We start from the raw sequence: 18,795 nt of genomic DNA on the forward strand, positions 1-18,795 counted from the left end.
ATGTGTGAATGAATACATGCCATTACATTTCTTGAGCTTTCATTAAAGAGATATATTTGATGATAAAGGCAACATTACCTCATCTAACAGGCAGGTACCAGACACCAATTTAATGAACAAAAGAAAATACATGTATGTATGGCAGATACTCTTTAGTACTCATTCCAGAGACTGTGGCAGGGAAATAGGAAAACAAACAGTGGCCTATATCCCTATTCTTCAATAATCACACATCTAAACTCTTGGACCCTGCTACAGGGTGGAGAGGGAATAAGATGCATATATACCCTCACTCCAACCCCATCTTATCCCATACAAAGTCATGTGCCACCATACCTGGTTTTTATGTGATGCTGGTTTTAAGGCCTGCAGCATGCTAGGCAAGCAATCTACTCTCAGTGACTTAAGGTTTCTCTGTGTAACCCTGGCTGTCCTAGAACTCAAGAGAGCCACCTGCCTCTGCTTCCTGATTGCTGAGATTAAAGTGTTAAAGCTAGAGTGTCCTTCAAGTTTTTGGAAAAGATCTTATAAAATCACAATTTATAGGTAAAGACAATCCCAAATGAGCAAAAGGCTATTTCAACCAAACTTCTGTATTAGAGTTCAAAAAGTATTAATGCATGGTAACAGTATCATTTATTTCATGAGCTAATTTTTACTAGCCTCTGTTTTAAAGCCACACATCAAGTGTTTCACGAAAATCCTTTGCAATAGGTTTTTCTAAAACAGTTATATCAGTATCAGTGTTTTACCTGCATGTATATATGTACATCATATGTATGCATGGTGCCTCCCAGAAGAGAGCATCCAATCTCCTGGAACTGGAATTACAGATGTGTGAGCCTCCTTGTGGGTGGGTGATGGGAACTGAGTCAAGCTTGAGTGACTCTTAACTGCTGAGCCACATCTTCAGCCCTACAGTACATATTCTTTCTAAGTTTATGGATGAGAAAACTAAGGCATAGACATATTAAGCAACACATCTGCAGCCACCAAGCTTCTAGGTCATGAGGCTGAGATTTAAACTTGGGCACTGTGAGTCTGGAACCTCTATGTTTAGCCATAATACTGCACTGCTGTATGGTAAAAGTCTAATGGTATCCACCATGTGACAGTTAAAGTTTCCTGACTTGGCCTAGAAACAATGCACTATCCTATTTCAGTGTCCTTTTTGCTGTAGACTGAACATTCTTCTTTCAACTGCACTGCACTTTCCTGGTTCTCCTTCATCATCTCTGGCCCACAGCTTTTCCTTGTTCTTGACTAGTTTTTAATTCCTCTTCTAACTAATCCCTCATGTTTACTCAAAGCTTGGGATTGATGTGTTTTTAAATGCCATCTCAAAGGAGATGATCGTATTTGTTTTCAGTTCAAACCTCCTTTGAGTACCCAGTCACATATTCCACTCTCTCTGACCTTTTACTTGAGTAGTAAAGGTCATTTAATGATGAGCTCATGCTTTTACACCCATCTCACCTCTAGTTCTCCTTACAGATTCATCTTTGTCCACACCTCCTGTCACCTAGTTGCTCAGGCCAGAAACCTGATCATTCTGTCACCAAACCTTATTGCCTTTTACAGAGTCGAGACACTGGAAAAAGAGGCTGCCTTTGAACTCAAAGCAATCTTCTTCTATCCTGGGGTTACAGGTGCAAGTTTCCATGCCTGTCTAGCCCCGAGACTGTTAAAGATTCCTTCATTTCTCTTTGTTTCCATTCTGTACTGATACAAGCTCTTATTATCTTTCACTTACATGATTTATAAAGCTCCCTAATTTAAGAGCACCTTAGCCTTTTTCTTAATCCCTTCAATTTATTCCCTTTTATAGAATCCATATTGAAAACACACACACACACACACACACACACACACACACACACACACACCACCCCTCAAACAACCTCCTAAACGGTCATGATAATAAGCAAAGCATATGATCATTTGGTTTCCAAAACTGAGTGCCACAAACTATTAGAAATGTACAAGAGTAGTTAGTTCCTAGCCCAAAACTACACAAGTAACTACCAAGTGCTACATTAGAAACACTCAGAGTCCAAAATCCTCTCCATAAATCCTTTTTAAAGAAACAAACAAAAAGTCTCCTTATCATTTTCCAAGTGTTACAACAATCAAATATGGTGTACATCTTTAATCCCAACACTTGGGAGTCAGAGGTAGGCAGTTCTGTATGTTTGAGGCCAGCCTGATCTACATAGTAAGTTCCAGGTCAGCCTTGTCCAGGGGGGGTGGGGGGGAGAAAACAACCAACCAAAACCAACCAAAGAAAGAAAGAAAGAAAGAAAGAAACAAATCTATTATCTGATGGAACTGCTGTACCAAAGAAAATACTGTTTCAAACTCATGATTTCCTTGGCACCTCCTGTTAAGTGATGAAAATGCATTTTAGGAGCAAGCAAAGACATAAAGTAGAACGTTAGATCCCATGTCAGTAACAGGTGAATGCCATGACCATCTGTCCGTTTCTGAGTAAGTTACAGGAAACAAGGTGGCAGACAGGCTAATTCTTTATGGATAAATATCTGTATTACATCATCACAGCTAGTGTTCATTTGTACCTTCCAAAGAAACTGCCACAAAAGGGAAACAAAAACATTCAACTGATACATGAATTACGAAACAGCTTTTCTAAATGTTGTAAAAATATGATTAAGCTTTTGAAATGCCCAATCTTTAAGGACTCTGAAGGCACAGTCCGGCTATAGTACTTTGGATATAACTGAAATCAGAGGACATTTGCCTGGCTTGAAGAAAAGTAATGCACAATTAAGAAGTGTGAGCAGCCCTGTACAGATGGCCTAATCCTAACACAACATGTTAACAAAGCAGGTTTTATGGGGGAGGGGAAAAGCCTGCATTATCTACGCTATAATTTAGCTGACCACACCCCTCCAAAATGTTTTAAAGCAAGGGGTTAGGGAGTGGATCTAAGGACCAGCAACATCCAAAACAATAACAAAAATCTTTTAAACTTGTTTTCAAACATGCTTAGGTAGTTATTCAGAGTTAGACTGATAACATTTGGAAAATATGGCCAGTCAGCTTTTGCTTTTTGCCTCAGAGGTATTCTGCTCAAACAAATAACAGACAATAACTAGGCAGGATTTCAGTGTTATTTACCAAAAAGAAAAAATATTTGAGATATAAGAAATGCTACGCATTACCCATCATTGCTGATCTCTGGAGAGAAAAAATTGTAAGTCATATAGATAATGTAACTGTTCTCTGTAAAATGATAAACTACCACCAAAAATAACCAAGGAAGGGTCTAATATTCTTCCTAAAAATTCTTCAAAATGTTTTATTTACAATAACACGACACTATAGCTATTTCTGTAAGACCTCAGCGTCTCCAGTTAGCTCGAAACTGGAAAAATCACTTTCTTTTTAAAAATCCGGGCTCTTTTTAAACAAAAGATTTTTCTGAGGTTTATAATTACTCTTTTATTGAAGCATTATTATTTTTCTTTCTTTCATAATAACTCCGAGACTATCTAAGACAAAGACTAGTTAATTCTTTACACATCTATTCTAAATCATGAATGCGGCACTTTCATAAAAACAAAGGTAATTAGAATGTGTAAAGTGAAATAAAAAGTTCACTCGTGTCGTTTAAATCGTTTAGAAACCTGGTGAGATCACATAGGTACAAGGCTTCCTGTTGGTAGCTGAGGATGAAGTCATTACCAGCCAGGATTTCCCTGTTCTTGGGTCAGAAGCTATACCTACTAGATCGAGTATTGTTTAGGGGAGGCGGTTTTTAAAAAGTACCCCGCTCCCAAAGCCAGACCACGCCTTCCAGTTATCATTCGAATGTGACCATTTCAAAGTGTAGTACTGCTACACATTTCTCGCGAGCTTAAATAGCAAACAGGAGTCCCCATTTTGGGGTCTACTGCCCATGCTGGAGAGCCGCACTATACAATGAAGTGGAGACGGAGAAGCATGCTTTGGGTCTTCGACCTCTAGAGCCTTCTTTGACCACCAGCCCTCAACGCTTCCCAAAACTCAGTCACCCCCAGACACTGAAAGCCAAGAGGGAATCTTGACTTCCTGCCGTTGTTAAAAGCAGAGGAAACCCAAAAGCAACTTTGAACGCGTGGAACACTACATCACTATAAACATATGTCACCCAGCCCCTGCTTTGCATTCGTGTCCCGCCCTGGGGGTTCTCTTGCAGCCCAGTCATCCCAGGACCCCCAGTGTCAGCGACACGGCCCCGCTCCTCGTCATGCCCTGCCACCGCCCTCACCTTCACACTGCCGAAGCCCCCAACACCACATTGTCGGCCACCCAGATTCCAATACAATGGAATGTCACTGCCCAGGACTCCGCGGCGCCCCTTTAGGCCTCCCCGCGGAGTCAGTCCCGGTTCCCCAGATACCGAGGTCAGCCCGGAGCTTAAACTTTACCATGTGGGAGTCCAGCACCGAGAGGTGACTGCGCCCCTCCATCCCACCCAACCTTCCCTTTCTGCCCCACGCCCCGACCCGCCCCAGGAGCGAATCCTGCACCATGCGCCCCCTCCCAGCCGGGACCACCCGCCAGGAGTTGTCCACCGCCTCTCCCGGGAGCAAAGAAGGGCGCCTCGAAGGCTCCCCACCCGGCCTGGGCCCCCGAGAGGGGCGGGCACAGGCCCCGGCGCATCCGCGGCCTTTCCTGGCCCAGTGAGACCCCGCGCCCACCCTCTCTACCTGGCCTTGAGGCTGGGACTGCTGCCGCTGCAGCTGGGGCTGGAGGCGGCGGCCGGGACCCGGGCTTCGTAGGCCCAGGCGGGGGCAGCGGGCTGCGTGGCGGCGCTGGCGGGGGGCGCGGGAGGCTCAGCGAAGCCCGCGGGCGCGTAGTGCGCGTCCATGGCGGGGGCTGAGGCGGCGGGGGCGGGCGGGAGGCGCGGGGAGGAAGAGGCGGTGGCGGGAGCTGCCCCTCACATGGCGCGGCCGGGGGGCGGGGGCGCCTGGGCGGGGGAACCGGGCTGCGGCGGGCGGGCCTCGGCTCGGACGTCAGGAGAGCGGCGGCGCCTGCGGCCGGGACGCGAGGCGGCCACAGCGCCCGCAGCCCGGGCGCCCCATGTTGTTGGATTTCCCAGGATGCACCTCCCGCGCCCTCCGCCCGCTCGTCGCCCCGCCCCCCTCGGCGCCCCGCGCTGCTGGCTGCGGATTCGGGAGCCGGGCCGGACGAGGGCTGCTCCGTGGACGCCCTAGCGGTGAAGAGAAGGCCTACGCGCCGGAGCACCCGCATGGGTGCGGACAGGAGAGGGCTTGCCAGCACTGTGCCTGGAGTTCGTTACTCTGCGCTCCCGGGTTCTTTGAAGGAACTCAAACACTCGATTCCCGCTTGTGATTTCTTTCTCTGCGCCCCAAACCACAGACAAGGGACTGTTGCTTTGCAGTACTCGCTTCCTGCCCAAAGTTTGCTGGGCTTAGAGGATCTGGTTCCTGCTTCCTGGGGGAGATTTCTATTCAAATTGATTCAAATTCAAACGAATTTTGCAGCCCTAGCTGAATGGGCCTTTCCCAGGGGCACTTATTAACTGTCCCCACCCCCCACCTTGGGGATTTTCTTACTCTGGAGTTCAGAATCTTCTATCCCAAGATAAATACCGCCTCATCATTGATTAGTCCAACTACCATCTGGATGACTTTAATTACAATACATTCGAACTCACTATGCACTTTGTTGGGGCTCTCTGCTCAAGATGTTTAATCTCTGCAAGACTCTACCCAAACATTGCCTTATCGGACTTCTAAGCTGTGTGGTGTGAGTAATTTGATGACTTTGAGGTCGTGCCTACCCGAACTGTTTCTCCTTATGAGTAATGAAATTCAGGGATCATATGAATCGTTTGGCTTGTGATCCATAAGTTGAAAGTTAAAACTAACCGTGAAGCTTAGATTTAATGACTATCTCTCCTTTTAAAAAAAATCAATATTGGCTTAACACCTATCACGTGCTTAGCAAAGAGATCTCTCAAGATAAAGACTAGCACAAAGGTTTAAGCCAATCAGACAGGCGTAACGGAAGACCTAATAGAGCTGATACTCTCTATCTCTGGTGACTATCTAAACTTCTGTAATACCTGCCATTAGATCTGCCATCCCCTCCGAGACTGATTTTGTTCTGAGACTATGTTTTCCTCCTGGCGCCTTCATTCTTTTGTTTCTATGCTGTTTTTAGTGAAAAACCTTCTGCACCTGTGACTCTTGCAGCCTGGTCCCCCGGTGGGGAAGAAAAGAAAGTAGTGGTAATTTACAAATGAATTCGAAGGTGTGGACGCAGTAGACCTTTCCAGTTTTATGTTAATCTCATTAAGCATTTACCTAGGATATCTTTGGAAAGTGGTTTTCCTTGAGGAAGGAATTTGCCAAATCTCAGATCCAGCTGAGAAGTACGGCAAATATCCTCCTCCCTCTACAACATTTACTTCCAGCAGACTGGTGATCTGGAGTCTAAATGAAGCAAGTCTTCACAACTAGCTAATATATTTATAAGTACTTTTGTGAGCACTAAATTTTTGTCTCTGTGGAACGTGTGGGAAACGGAGTGGTATGCTGTAAATGTTTTATAGAATTTAGTTGGAGATACAACCAGTATTGAAGGGTGAGTTTACAGATTAAATCCAAACAAGTGGCAGTAAAACCTTTATAGTCTTTACAACAGTATGCAGTTTGTTTATACCACAGAAATCAGAGAAAAGACATTAAGGAAAAATTGTAGTAATTTGAAATAATATTCTTATTTCCATATATCTTCCTGAATAAAGTTTTGTTTAACCCAAAAACAATACGAGTATTTTCTCAACTGTTAGGTTCTTATGAATATCATTACTAAATAACTTTATATATGTATACATGTTTATAGGGCACAGTGTGGAACTCTGATACAGGTAAGCAAATATTTTAAAGTTGTAAAGCCATGTATCCTTGACTTTTAAACTCATCCTGAATGAATGAATGATCTTAAGAAGGGTGCCCCACCACTGCAAGCTTTGCATGTCTGTTTCAAGGTGCCCCACCACTGCAAGCTTTGCATGTCTGTTTCAAGGTGCCCCACCACTGCAAGCTTTGCATGTCTGTTTCAAGGTGCCCCACCACTGCAAGCTTTGCATGTCTGTTTCAACTCAAGCCTAACCAAGCCGGTTCAAGCCTGTTCCCGGATCAAAAGTTTAGAATGAGCGTTGCTTTTCTTGTTTTTAAATAAGAAATCCAGTTGTGTGTGTGGTGGTGATGATGTAGCTCTCAGAGAAAACTCTCACCTAACATATGCCCTGGGTTGAATCCCCAGCACTTCAAAATAATTAAAAATAAATATGACAAAATAGAGGGTTTTTGTTTTTTTTTTTAATTTGCTTTTTGGGTCTGAGTGTGGTGGTATTTGCCTTTAACCCCAGCAAGCAGATCTCTGTGAGTTCAAGACCAGCTTGGTCTACAAAGCTAGTTTCAGGATAACCAGGGGCTGTTACACAGAGAAACCTTGTCTTGAAAAACCAAAAGTAAATAATAAAAAAAATAAGGCTTTTATTTTATTATTTTACTTGCATGGATGTTTTGCCTGCATGTCAGGGTACCATGTATATGCAGGTGTCAGGAGAGGCCAGAAGAGGGCATCTGACTGCCTGGAATTAGAGTTATAAGCAGTTTTGAGCTGCTATGTGGGTGCTGGGAATAGAACCCAAGTCTTCTGGAAGAGTATCCAGTGCTCTTAACCTTCCTAGCCTTGAAAAGTAGATTTTAGATTTATTTATTTATTATATGTAAGTACGCTGTAGCTGCCTTCAGATACCCCAGAAGAGGGCATCAGATCTCATTCCGGATGGTTGTGAGCCACCATGTGGTTGCTGGAATTTGAACTCAGGATCCTCGGAAGTGCAGTCAGTGCTCTTAACCACTGAGCCATCTCTCCAGCCCCAAAAGTAGATTTTTTTAAATCCCCTCCTCCCCTTTCTTTTCTTGCCTATGAAACACCTACTCCTTAAAGACTTAGATATAAAGGGAGAGAGCAAGAAGAGGGAAGAATCAAGGCTGAGCATGCCCAGTAGACTACCCAGATCAGGAGAGGAAAGGAGGGAGGGAGAGCAGGAGAGGACCTGGGCCAAGAGACCAAAATGGCTTTGTTATACAGGGATGGAAGTTGGGAGGAAATGCAGAATTTAGAGTTGATTGATTAAAAATGGCATCTATGGTTGTTGTCGGATTCCTTCCTCCTTGCGCTTCCTAGCAGTGGCCTAGTGGAGATTTAAGCAAAGATGTCTGAATATGTTCAGGTTAAAAGTAGATGAAATACCATCAGAAGACGATGGGACAGTGTTGCTGTCCACAGTTACAGCCCAGTTTCCAGGGGCATGTGGCCTGTGCTACTGGAATCCAGTGTCTCAGTGTATGAGAGGTGTCCAACTGGTGGAAGGAATTCTGCATGCCCCAGATGCTGGCTGGGGCAATCTGGTATATGTTGTCAACTATCCCAAAGATAACAAAAGGAAAATAGATGAGACGGATGCTTCCTCTGCAGTGAAAGTGAAAAGAGCAGTCCAGAAAATGTCTGATCTCATAGTATTGGGTCTCCCTGGAAAACAACAGAACAGGTTCTGAAAGACTATTTCAGTACTTTCGGAGAGGTTCTTATGGTTCGGGTCAAGAAAGATCTTAAAACTTGCCACTCAGAAGGGTTTGACTTTGTTCGATTTACAGAATATGAAACCCAAGTGGAAGTAATGTCACAACGACATATGATAGATGGGCGACGGTGTGACTGTAAACTTCCGAACTCTAAGCAAAGCCCAGATGAGCCTTTGAGAAGCAGAAAGGTGTTTGTTGGAGGTTGTACAGAGGACATGACTGCTGAAGCTCTTCTGCAGTATGGAGAAGTGGTAGATGTCTTCATTCCCAAACCATTCAGAACTTTTGCCTTCGTTACCTTTGCAGATGATAAGGTTGTCCAGTCTCTTTGTGGAGAGGATTTGATCATTAAAGGACTCAGCGTGCATATATCCAGTGCTGAACCTAAGCATAATAGCAATAGACAGAAAGAAGTGGAAGATTTGGTGGTCATCCAGGTGGCTTTGGGAATCAGGGTGGGATTGGTAACCGTAGAGGGGGTGGAGCTGGCTCGGGAAATAACCAGGGTGGTATATGGGTGGAGGGATGAACTTTGGTGCTTTTAGCATTAACCCAGCGATGATGGCTGCGGCTCAGGTAGTGTTGCAGAGCAGTTGGGTATGATGGGCATTGTTAGCCAGCCAACAGAATCAGTTGGGCCCATCTGGGAATAACCAAAGCCAGGGCAGCATGCAGAGGGAACCAAATCAGGCTTTTGGTTCTGGAAATAATTCCTATAGTGGTTCTAATTCTGGTGCCCCCCCCCCTTGGTTGGGGGTCAGCATCAAAAGCAGGATCGGGCAGTGGTTTGAATGGGGGCTTTGGCTCAAGCATGGATTCTAAGTCTTCTGGCTGGGGAATGTAGGTGGTGGGGGGTGGTTAGTAGGTTGGTTGTTAGGTTAGGTAGATTTAGAATGGTGGGATTCAAATTTTTCTAAACTCATGGTAAGTATATTGTAAAATTCATATGTACTAAAAATTTCAGATTGGTTTGTTCAGTGTGGAGTATATTCAGCAGTATTTTTGACATTTTTCTTTAGAAAAAAAAGAGGGAAAAGCTAAATGAATTTTATGTTTTGTTATATAAAGGATTAAAATACTGAGTGGGTGAAAGTGAACTGCCGTTTGCCTAATTGGTAAACCAACACTACAATTGATCTCAGAAGGTTTCTCTGTAATATTCTATCATTGAAATTGTTAATGAATTCTTTGCGTGTTCAGAGTAGAAACCGTTGGTTAGAACTACATTCTTTTCTCCTTAATTTGAATCCCACCCTATGAATTTTTTCCTTAGGAAAATCTCCATTTGGGAGATCATGATGTCAATGATATTTGATTCTTTTGGTTTTGTTTTTAACACTGTCTTCCTTCATATATGAAAGTACAATATGAAGCCTTCATTTAATCTCTGCAGTTCACCTCATTTCAAATGTTTCTGGAAGAAACACTTCATTGAAAGTAGTGCTGTAAATATTCTGCCATAGGAATACTTCTGTCTACATGCTTTCTCATCCAAGAATTTGTCATCACGCTGCACAGGCTGCATCTTTGATGCCCCAAATGCAAAGAATTAATAGCAGATAATTCCTCTTTTTGACCCTTTTGAGATGGAACTTTCATAAAGTTTCTTGGCAGTAGTTTATTTTGCTTCAAATAAACTTATTTGAAAAGTTGTCTCAAGTCAAAAAAAGAAAGAGAGAAAGAAAGAAAGAAAGAAAGGAAGGAAGGAAGGAAGAAAGAAAGAAAGAAAGAAAGAAAGAAAGAAAGAAAGAAATGGCATCTATAAATCTACACATTTTCTATTTTACAAATAGACCAACCATTGTATAGAAAAGATTCAAAGAAGCCAGGCATGGTGGCGCACACCTTTAATCCCAGCACTTGGGAGGCAGAGGCAGGCAGATTTCTGAGTTCGAGGCCAGCCTGGTCTACAGAGTGAGTTTCAGGACAGCCAAGGTTACACAGAGAAACCCTGTCTCTAAAAACCAAAAAAAAAAAAAAAAAAAAAAAAGAAGAAGAAGAAGATTCAAAGAGACCACATTTAACAAATGTGTTTGTTTGAGAGAAGTGAGTTGATTTAGTGTTCTGTTTTCTTTCTTGTTTTAAGGGGCACCATCAGCTCTGGCTTTGCTAAGGCAACTCTAATTTCAATCTCTCAGGCCAAAATTGGGAATTAAAACAATGGAAATAAGCCAGACAAGGCAATATACACTTGTGGTCCCTGATGTGGGACCAAGGTAGGAGGATCTCTTTAAAGAAGAGTTTGAGGCCAGCCTATGAAATATAGAGAGACCCTATCTCTCAAACAAAAACTCAACTTGAAAATCAGAATGAAGCTCTGCTATCATTTTCTCTGCCTCTGAAGCTCGATCCTATCAGTAATCTTTGATGACTCTGCTGCTGCTACAATTCCTAGGGAGACGGCAATGGACTCAGGAAAGGCACCCCTTAAAGCCGGCTTCTTTGGAAGCCTCCGTTGAGAAGTGGAGTCTCTCCTAAGACAGGGGAGACTCAAAATCTTCTTAGGGACTATTTAATCAGAAACTATTTCCTACAGAGAAGTAGCTAATCAAGGTGAGTGTGATCCCTTGGTAAGGGGGTTGCATAGATTTAAATTCTCAATCCTCATGAACTCCCTAAGATACAGGTATAAGTGCTGTGCTACTGAGCTACATCCTTTATGTACTGTGTCTTCTTTGGTAGTTCAGTATTTCATGGGTGCTTTAGGACCCACGAGCCTCAAGTTTTAGCTTGTGTGTCGGTTCCCTATGGTGACTTAAACAAATGAACACAAACCAGAAGGATTAACGTACTAGAAATCTGTTGTTTCTTAGGCCATGCTGACTCTGGAAGCTCAAAGGGGGAATCTTTGTCTTTTGTTGTTTTTAGCGACACTCTGTGGCTTGTGGCCATGCTGCTCCATCTCTGCCTTTTCTATATGTCTGCCTGCTTTCCTGTTATTTATGAGAATTGCCACTGGGTGTGGACCTGGCTGGTTAACTCAGGGTGAGCTCACCCCAAGAGTTATAATCACATCTGCAAAGATCCTTATGCCAAAGAAGGTCTTTTTGTTGTTGTTTTGGTTTTTTTTAATATTTATTTATTTATTATATGTAAGTACACTGTAGCTGTCTTCAGACACTCCAGAAGAGGGAATCAGATCTCATTGCAGATGGTTGTGAACCACCATGTGGTTGCTGGAACTTGAACTCAGGACCTTAGGAAGAGCAGTCAGAGCTCTTAACCACTGAGCCATCTCACAGCCCTGTTTTTGTGTTTTGAGACCGGGTTTCTCTGTGTAGCCCTGTCCTGGAACTCAGTCTGTAGACCAGACTGGCCTCGAACTCAGACATCTGCCTGCCTCTGCTTCCCAAGTGCTGGGATTAAAGGTTTGCGCCACCACTGCCTGGCAGCATTCACACCTCTTGAGGATTAATACATGAAGTGCATTAGCACATACCTTTCTGAGAGTTATCGATAAACTCACTACAGCATCCACAGATGATATTTGCTTCAAGCAGTTAATATTATGGTTACCATGGTGATCTGAATGGGAATGTCCCTCTCTCGCCTAGGCTCAGACTTTTAAATACTTGGTCCTGAATTGGTGGCACTGTGTAAGTTTAGGAGGTATGGCCTTGCTAGAGGAAATATGTCACTGGGGATTGGTTTTGAGATTTCAGAACCTTGAGCCATTCTCAGTATATTCTCTTTCTTGATTGTGGTTCAAGAGATGAGTTCTCAGCTTCTGCTCCCTGCTTCTAGTTCTTGGTACCGGTCCCCTATTCTCTGCCATCATGGACTTTAAATTTCTAGAACCATAAGCCCAAATAAGCTCTTTCTTCTATAGATTGTCTCGGTCACAGCAATAGAAAAACAACTAATACAGTTACAGAGTAATTTTCCTAATTGCATTATCGTGTGACCATACAGTCATTCATGACTGTTCTTCTATAAGGAGGAGCTAATTTTTCTATTCTATTTATTTAAATTTTTTATTCTATTTTATGTGTAAGTTTTGCCTGTGCACCCCATATATGTCCAGTACCTGCGGAGGCCAGAAGAGTATCAGATCCCCTGGAACTGCAGTTACAGGTGGTTGTGAACCACCAAGTGGGTTCTGGGAATTGAGCTCAGGTTCACTGGAAGAGCAGCCAGTGCTCTTTTTCTTCCTTCCTTCCTTCCTTCCTTCCTTCCTTCCTTCCTTCCTTCCTTCCTTCCTTCCTCTCTCTCTCTCTCTCTCTCTCTCTCTCCCTCCCTCCCTCCCTCCCTCCCTCCCTCCCTCCCTTCCTTCCTTCCTTCCTTCTTTGTTTTGTTGTTTTTGTTTTTTTGAGACAGGGTTTCTCTGTGTAGCCTCAGCTGTCCTAGAACTTACTCTGTAGACCAGGCTAGCCTCGAACGCAGAAATCCACCTGCCCCTGCCTCCCAAGTGCTGGGATTAAAGGCGTGCGCCACCACTGCCCAGCCAGCCAGTACTCTTAACCACTGAACCATCACTCCAGCCCACATATCCTATTTATATCAATATGAACTCATAATTCTTATTTTAGTTCATGGATTTGCCAGCAAAGTAGATCCAGTGTGTTTGAACCCTACACATTACAAAGGAAAGTTTGATTCTTGCCTGGTTCTATGGCTATAACCCTTTTTTTTTTTTAAGTATTTGTTTTCTGTGTGTTTTGCCCATACACATGTATGTGCACCACATGCATGTCCAGTGTCTGCAGATGTCAGAATATGGCATTAGATTTCCTGGTACTGAAGTTAAGGATGACTATGGACAACCATGTCTATGCTTGTAACCAAACATGAGTCTTCTGCAAAAACTACAAGTGCTCTTCACTACTGAGTGGTCCCTCCAGCCCCAGCCTATAAATTTCAACTGCCTAGAATATTCTATCCATTTTAAGACTATCCTTGTTTACTTGAGGATTGGTCCACAACACATAGTTTATGTTAACAGCATGAGGAGGCTATGGGTCACATGCTATGGGCTGGACCCCTGGAGGGGCTTGAGAGTTAAGGTTAAATGAAAGACCAGTTTAGCCGCCATTTGTCTTGTTACTGTAACAAAATGCAAAGCAAAAGCAACTTAAGAAAGAAAGAACTGTTAACAATTCCAAAGGATAAAGTTTATAATAGCAGGGAAGGTATGGTATGAGGAAACAATTGGTCACATTGTGTCCACAGTCAGAAGGGAGGTAAAGTCTTCTTACCTTTACCTAGTTTAGGTAATCCCTCAAACATGCCCAGAAATTTGTTTCCATGGTGATTCTAAATCCTGCCAAATTGTTGATCAAGATTAACAAACAAAAAAGGCAGAGAGTAGGCTGGAGAGAGATAGATAGCTCAGAGGTTAAGAGCACTGGCTGCTCTTCCAGAGGTCCTGAGTTCAATTCCCAGCAACCACATGGTGGCTCATAACCATCTATAATGAGATCTGGGGCCCCGTCTTCTGGTGTGCAGGGGATACATGTAGACAGAACACTATATACATAATAAATAAATAAATCTTAAAAAAAAAAAAGGAGAGCAATTCAGGAAGGTTCCAGTACAGCAGGGTTTCTTGGACCTGCCAAATATTAATTTTATTATAGCTTAGGCTACCTCCCCGCTTGCTCATCTAACTTAACCCGAATATTCTTATCAACCTCGCTTACCTCTCTCTCTCTCACACAGATATGGCCTACCTCCTCCATGTCCGGCTGGCGAATCTTCCCACTTCTGATTCTTCTCCCAGAGACCTCCCCCGACTCAGATCAGAAGTCCCACCTTCCCTTTCCTGCCCAGCTACCAGACATTAAATCCTTATTAAGTCAGATCCATAAGCGTAACAATACCACAATCCACCCTCATACTCAGCTCTCAGCTGGAACAGAATTAACAATTGAATAACACAATTAGCAACCTTCAAGTAGTGCACCCCAACACACCAGACAAGGGTGCTTTGAGTAGGTTTGGCCTCCATAGATTCATGTATTTCAGTGCTTGGCCATAGGAATGGCACTAGTAGGAGGTATGGCCTTATTGAAGAAGGGGTGGCTTTGTTGAAGGAAGTGTCTCACTGTGGGGATCAGCTTTGAAGACTCTTATGCTCAAGCAATGCAGAAGACAGTCCCCTAGCTGCCTTCAGATCAAGATGTAGAACTCTTAGCTCCTCCAGCACCATGTCTGCCTGTACACTGCCATGCTTCCTGCCCTGATGACCATGAACTGAACCTCTGAAACTGTAAGCCAGTTCCAATTAAATGTTTCCTTTTATAAGAGTTGTCTTGGTCATGGTTTATCTTCACAGCAATAATAATAACTAATAATAATAATAATAACTAAGAATGTTATTTAGTGCTGAGCTGACGACTACTAAGCCGTGTAGAGAAGAAGAAACGACTACTAAGCCGTGTAGAGAAGAAGAAGTATGTGTTGGTTTGGGGCTGAGTTAAAGGTTAAACGTAGGGTTTCACACATGCTAGGCTACATCCCAGCACACATACATTTAGTTTGAAGGAGTAATAAACATGTTTGCCTCAAATTATATATTAGATATTAAAACTTTATTAAACAATAACAGCCACACAACTATAGCTCAGTTGTTTAAGTAGGATGCTGGCCCAGCCAAAGGAAAGATACATATGCTATAAACATTATTTTGAAGACATGAAATTAGTTGTTCAAGGCTTAACCTGCATAATATCATATGTGAGTCATTATAAAACCAACAATAAATATTACTTAATATAAAGTTTATTCACATGTACAAAAGGTAAATGTAACAAGAAGTTCATTAAAATAAAACGCAGTTATATTTTAGGAAGGCTATGCATTAAAAAAATGGGTTGTCTTTTCCAGATAATACAAATACTGATACATTTGTACCGGTTAACTTCAAACTGTTAAGGAAAGGTTTGTAAACACAAAACATGGAAGAAATCCAGTCCATCAGACTGAAGGCATCAACATACAGCATACGTGTTTCGGATGACCAGCGACAGTATCTACAAACGGTAATGACTTTTATCTTTATCTTATTTTAATTAAAAAGTTAATTGCATTTATTTACTTATTAGAATATGTGCCACTGTGCACATGTGGAAGTCACCAGAGACCAGTTTGCAGGAATAAGTTCTCTTCTTCAGCTATTCGAGACCTGGGTATGCCTTTACCCACTGAGCTAGCTCTTCAGCACGTTATTAAACTTTTTCACTTGGTGTTGGGGATCAAACCCAGGTGCCTGTGTAAACTAAGTGTGCATTTTACCACTGTTCAACCCAATATAATCGTTTGTTTGTTTGGCTTTGGTTTTCTTTGTTTCTTTCTTTCCCTCTCCCACCCCCTTCCTCCCTCCCTCTCTTCCTCCCTCTCTTCCTCCCTCCCTTCCTTCCTTCCTTCCTTCCTTCCTTCCTTTCTTGTTTTTGAGACAGGGTCTTATTCTGTAGCTAAGGCTGGTCTTGAATCTGTCTCAGTTTCCTGGTATTCTGGGTATATGTTATCATGCCTGTCTCCAACAATCTAATCTTTTTTTAAAAATTTATTTATTTATTTATTATATGTAAGTACACTCTAGCTGTCTTCAGACACTCCAGAAGAGGGAGTCAGATCTCGTTATGGATGGTTGTGAGCCACTATGTGGTTGCTAGAATTTGAACTCCAGACCTTCAGAAGAGCAGTCGGATGCTCCTACCCACTGAGCCATCTCACCAGCCCTAATCTTTAAAAAAAAATGATGTAAATACTAGACTAAATTCCTCTAATAGCATATGTGTCATACATAACATTTCAGATCAAACAAACAGTAAAATTTAAGTCACATTAAATTAAAACAAAATGTTATGAATAATATGAGCTTTTGCTAAGCACAAGTAAATCTTTTAGCATTAAAATTCTCTTGTTCACTTAGGAGGAGTATACACAAATAAATGATCTGAGAAACCAAAAAAAAAATCTGGTTAGAAATTTGGAGACTAATGCAAGAGGAAGAGACTGTTAACACAAATCACTGCTCGGTGAGCATCTGGCAGGGGCAAGGCCTTGGGTTTGATGCCCACCACCACCTTTTTCACACGAAAGAAAAAAGTCTGGCGACAAACAGAAGACCATGTTTCTCTACAGCTGTGAATTGTTCTTAGTGCGTCCCTCCCACTCTCCTTCCTCAGGAGCATATTATTAACAGATGCAAAACTCCCACAGCCATTTTGTCCTACCAAATGCAGACTTTTATAACCGTGCCTTTTTTTTTTCTTTCAAATCTTCTTTGAGCCACATTCCATTCATTTCCCAATCGAAACGGAAAGAAAACCTGGTCTAGTCATGTATAAAACCTACATGAGAACAGATTTAATGTTTAGCATCCACCCATCCCCCGGAGAAGCAAAAACAAAACAACATACTAAAAAGCCCTACAGAAATCACGTGAAACAACTCAGCACCCAAAACACCACAGGTAAGAAAAAGGTTAGCAAAACAGAATCCATGTCAGTGGCTTCACACTGAGAAATTCCCCTTCAGTTACCAGGTGCTTGGTAACAATGGTTCTATTATAGTTTTCTTTTTGTGTTCAAAGTATCGTGACACCAATACTGGTGCTGTAGGAAGACCAGCCAGTGACTTCACAGTTTTAGTGGTGGATTTGAGATTCCTTCAAGTTAGGGTAGATGACCAAGGTAAGGTTACTAGTGGGACAATGTGAGGTTGTCACAGGTCCTGAAGCTAACTTTGTGCTTAGACTCAGAGAGTCAATACAACATTTCAAATTAGGATTTGGTAAAAGATATGGGGTATGGAAGTGTGTGTAGCCCAGGGGTAGAGCTCTTTCCTACCATGAGCAAGGCCCTAGCTCTGATCCCCAGCACTGTAAATGTAAAAGAAGACAAACTAAATTTTATATATATACACATACACACACATACATATATGTGCCAGGTGTGCATACCTTTAATGCCAGCACTTGGGAGGCAAGACAGATGGATCTCTGAGTTTGAGGCTAACCTGGTTTATATAGTGAGTTCTAGGACAGCCAGGGCTGCATGGAAAAACACTGCTTTAAAAAACTAAAATAAAACAAAATAAAAATTTAAAAACTATGTTTTTAATTTATATGTGTGTGTGTGTGTGTGTGTGTGTGTGTGTGTGCACGCGAGTGCACGTCTGTGTGAGTGTATGCCACATGAATGCAGGTGCCTGCAAAGACCAGAAGAAGGCATTGGATCCCCTGGAGATGGAGTTGTAGGTGGTTGGAGGAGCCCAATGTGAGAGCTTGGGTACAAAGGGTCCCTTGGAAGAGCAGCATGTGCTTTCAACCACAGAAAAATCTCTCTATTTCTCCCATCTTTTTATATCTCTACTTGTCCTAAGTATAATTCTGTGTGAGATGGGTGGGACCTGGGCTCACTCACGGCAAACCCAGCTTTTACAAACCTGGGGGAGTTCAGGCAAGTCATGGTGTAACTCTGATTATTACAAAGCAAGCAGTCGGTTCTAGTAACCTTTTAAAAAGAGAATTGAAATACATGCAAAGCCTATAGTTATAGTGGAAACGATGCGGTGGAGAACAACAGAACTTGAGGGGCAATATGGGTGACTTAAAAATGCTTCTAGTTACATAGAAGTGTTGGTAGATGACCTATTTGTGACAAGCAGCCAACAAGTCTGAAAATGTAAAAGGATAAAGCTTTCCCAGTCTCTAACAACTAATGTCTTCCTTTTATGCCTTCGTAAAGATAGTGCTGTCTGTGCTTTGTTTTATCTGAGACAGGAACTCACCAATTATTCCAGATGACCCTTGAACTAAGTATGTAGCCCAGGCTGGCTCCAAACTTGTGATCCTCGTGCCTCTGCCTCCTAAGTGTTGAGACTGCTGGTATGTTATACCAGGTCCAACAGACTACAATGCCATAAAAGACTCATACCCTCACATCCACAAATACTGCCATACAATGTAACTTTCTAGATACTTAATTTGGACGAAATCATCAAATGCAAGCAGGATTGCAATCTCACTCTATAAACATAAAACACAGTACCAATTTATAAAGGATCTTAAAGAATAGGGAAACGTCTGGCAGAAACAGACAAAGAAATCCCAATATTTTTTTCAGTTGAGTCTTCAAGAGTGTGTGCTTCCTTGACCTCAGCATGTATGGTTCCTCGACTGCTAACAAGCAATGGACCTCAAATATACAAGCATATATGT

The 18,795-nt window shown here is 42.5% G+C and overlaps 1 protein-coding gene, 2 long non-coding RNA genes and 1 pseudogene across 7 annotated transcripts in view; 3 read left to right on the top strand and 1 right to left on the bottom strand.

The window, feature by feature from the left end:
- Nucleotides 1-6,793, bottom strand: part of Qser1 (glutamine and serine rich 1) — a 63,888-nt gene extending 57,095 nt beyond the window's left edge. For 4 of the 5 annotated variants that reach the window (XR_001783209.2, XM_006500459.3, XM_006500460.4 and 1 more), the window contains exon 1: nucleotides 4,713-6,793. Coding sequence is in view for 3 of the 5 variants with exons in the window: in XM_006500459.3 (XP_006500522.1) it covers nucleotides 4,713-4,873 (161 nt within the window). In the remaining 2 variants the exon portion in view is untranslated. The remainder of the gene's footprint in view (nucleotides 1-4,712) is intronic. The other variant, NM_001123327.2, reaches the window with a different exon arrangement.
- On the top strand, nucleotides 5,035-18,786 carry 2310047K21Rik. Its single transcript, XR_003953885.1, has 3 exons — nucleotides 5,035-6,615; nucleotides 14,289-17,046; nucleotides 18,701-18,786. It is a non-coding gene; the product is annotated as an RIKEN cDNA 2310047K21 gene (long non-coding RNA).
- Gm39898 lies at nucleotides 6,944-7,319 on the top strand. The gene is made up of 2 exons (XR_866613.1): nucleotides 6,944-6,983; nucleotides 7,022-7,319. It is a non-coding gene; the product is annotated as a predicted gene, 39898 (long non-coding RNA).
- On the top strand, nucleotides 8,196-9,085 carry Gm13886 (predicted gene 13886; annotated as a pseudogene).
- Nucleotides 18,787-18,795: the final 9 nt, after the last annotated feature.

Source organism: Mus musculus, chromosome 2, assembly GCF_000001635.26.
Source record: "Mus musculus strain C57BL/6J chromosome 2, GRCm38.p6 C57BL/6J".
In the NCBI taxonomy this organism is placed as follows: Eukaryota; Metazoa; Chordata; class Mammalia; order Rodentia; family Muridae; genus Mus; species Mus musculus.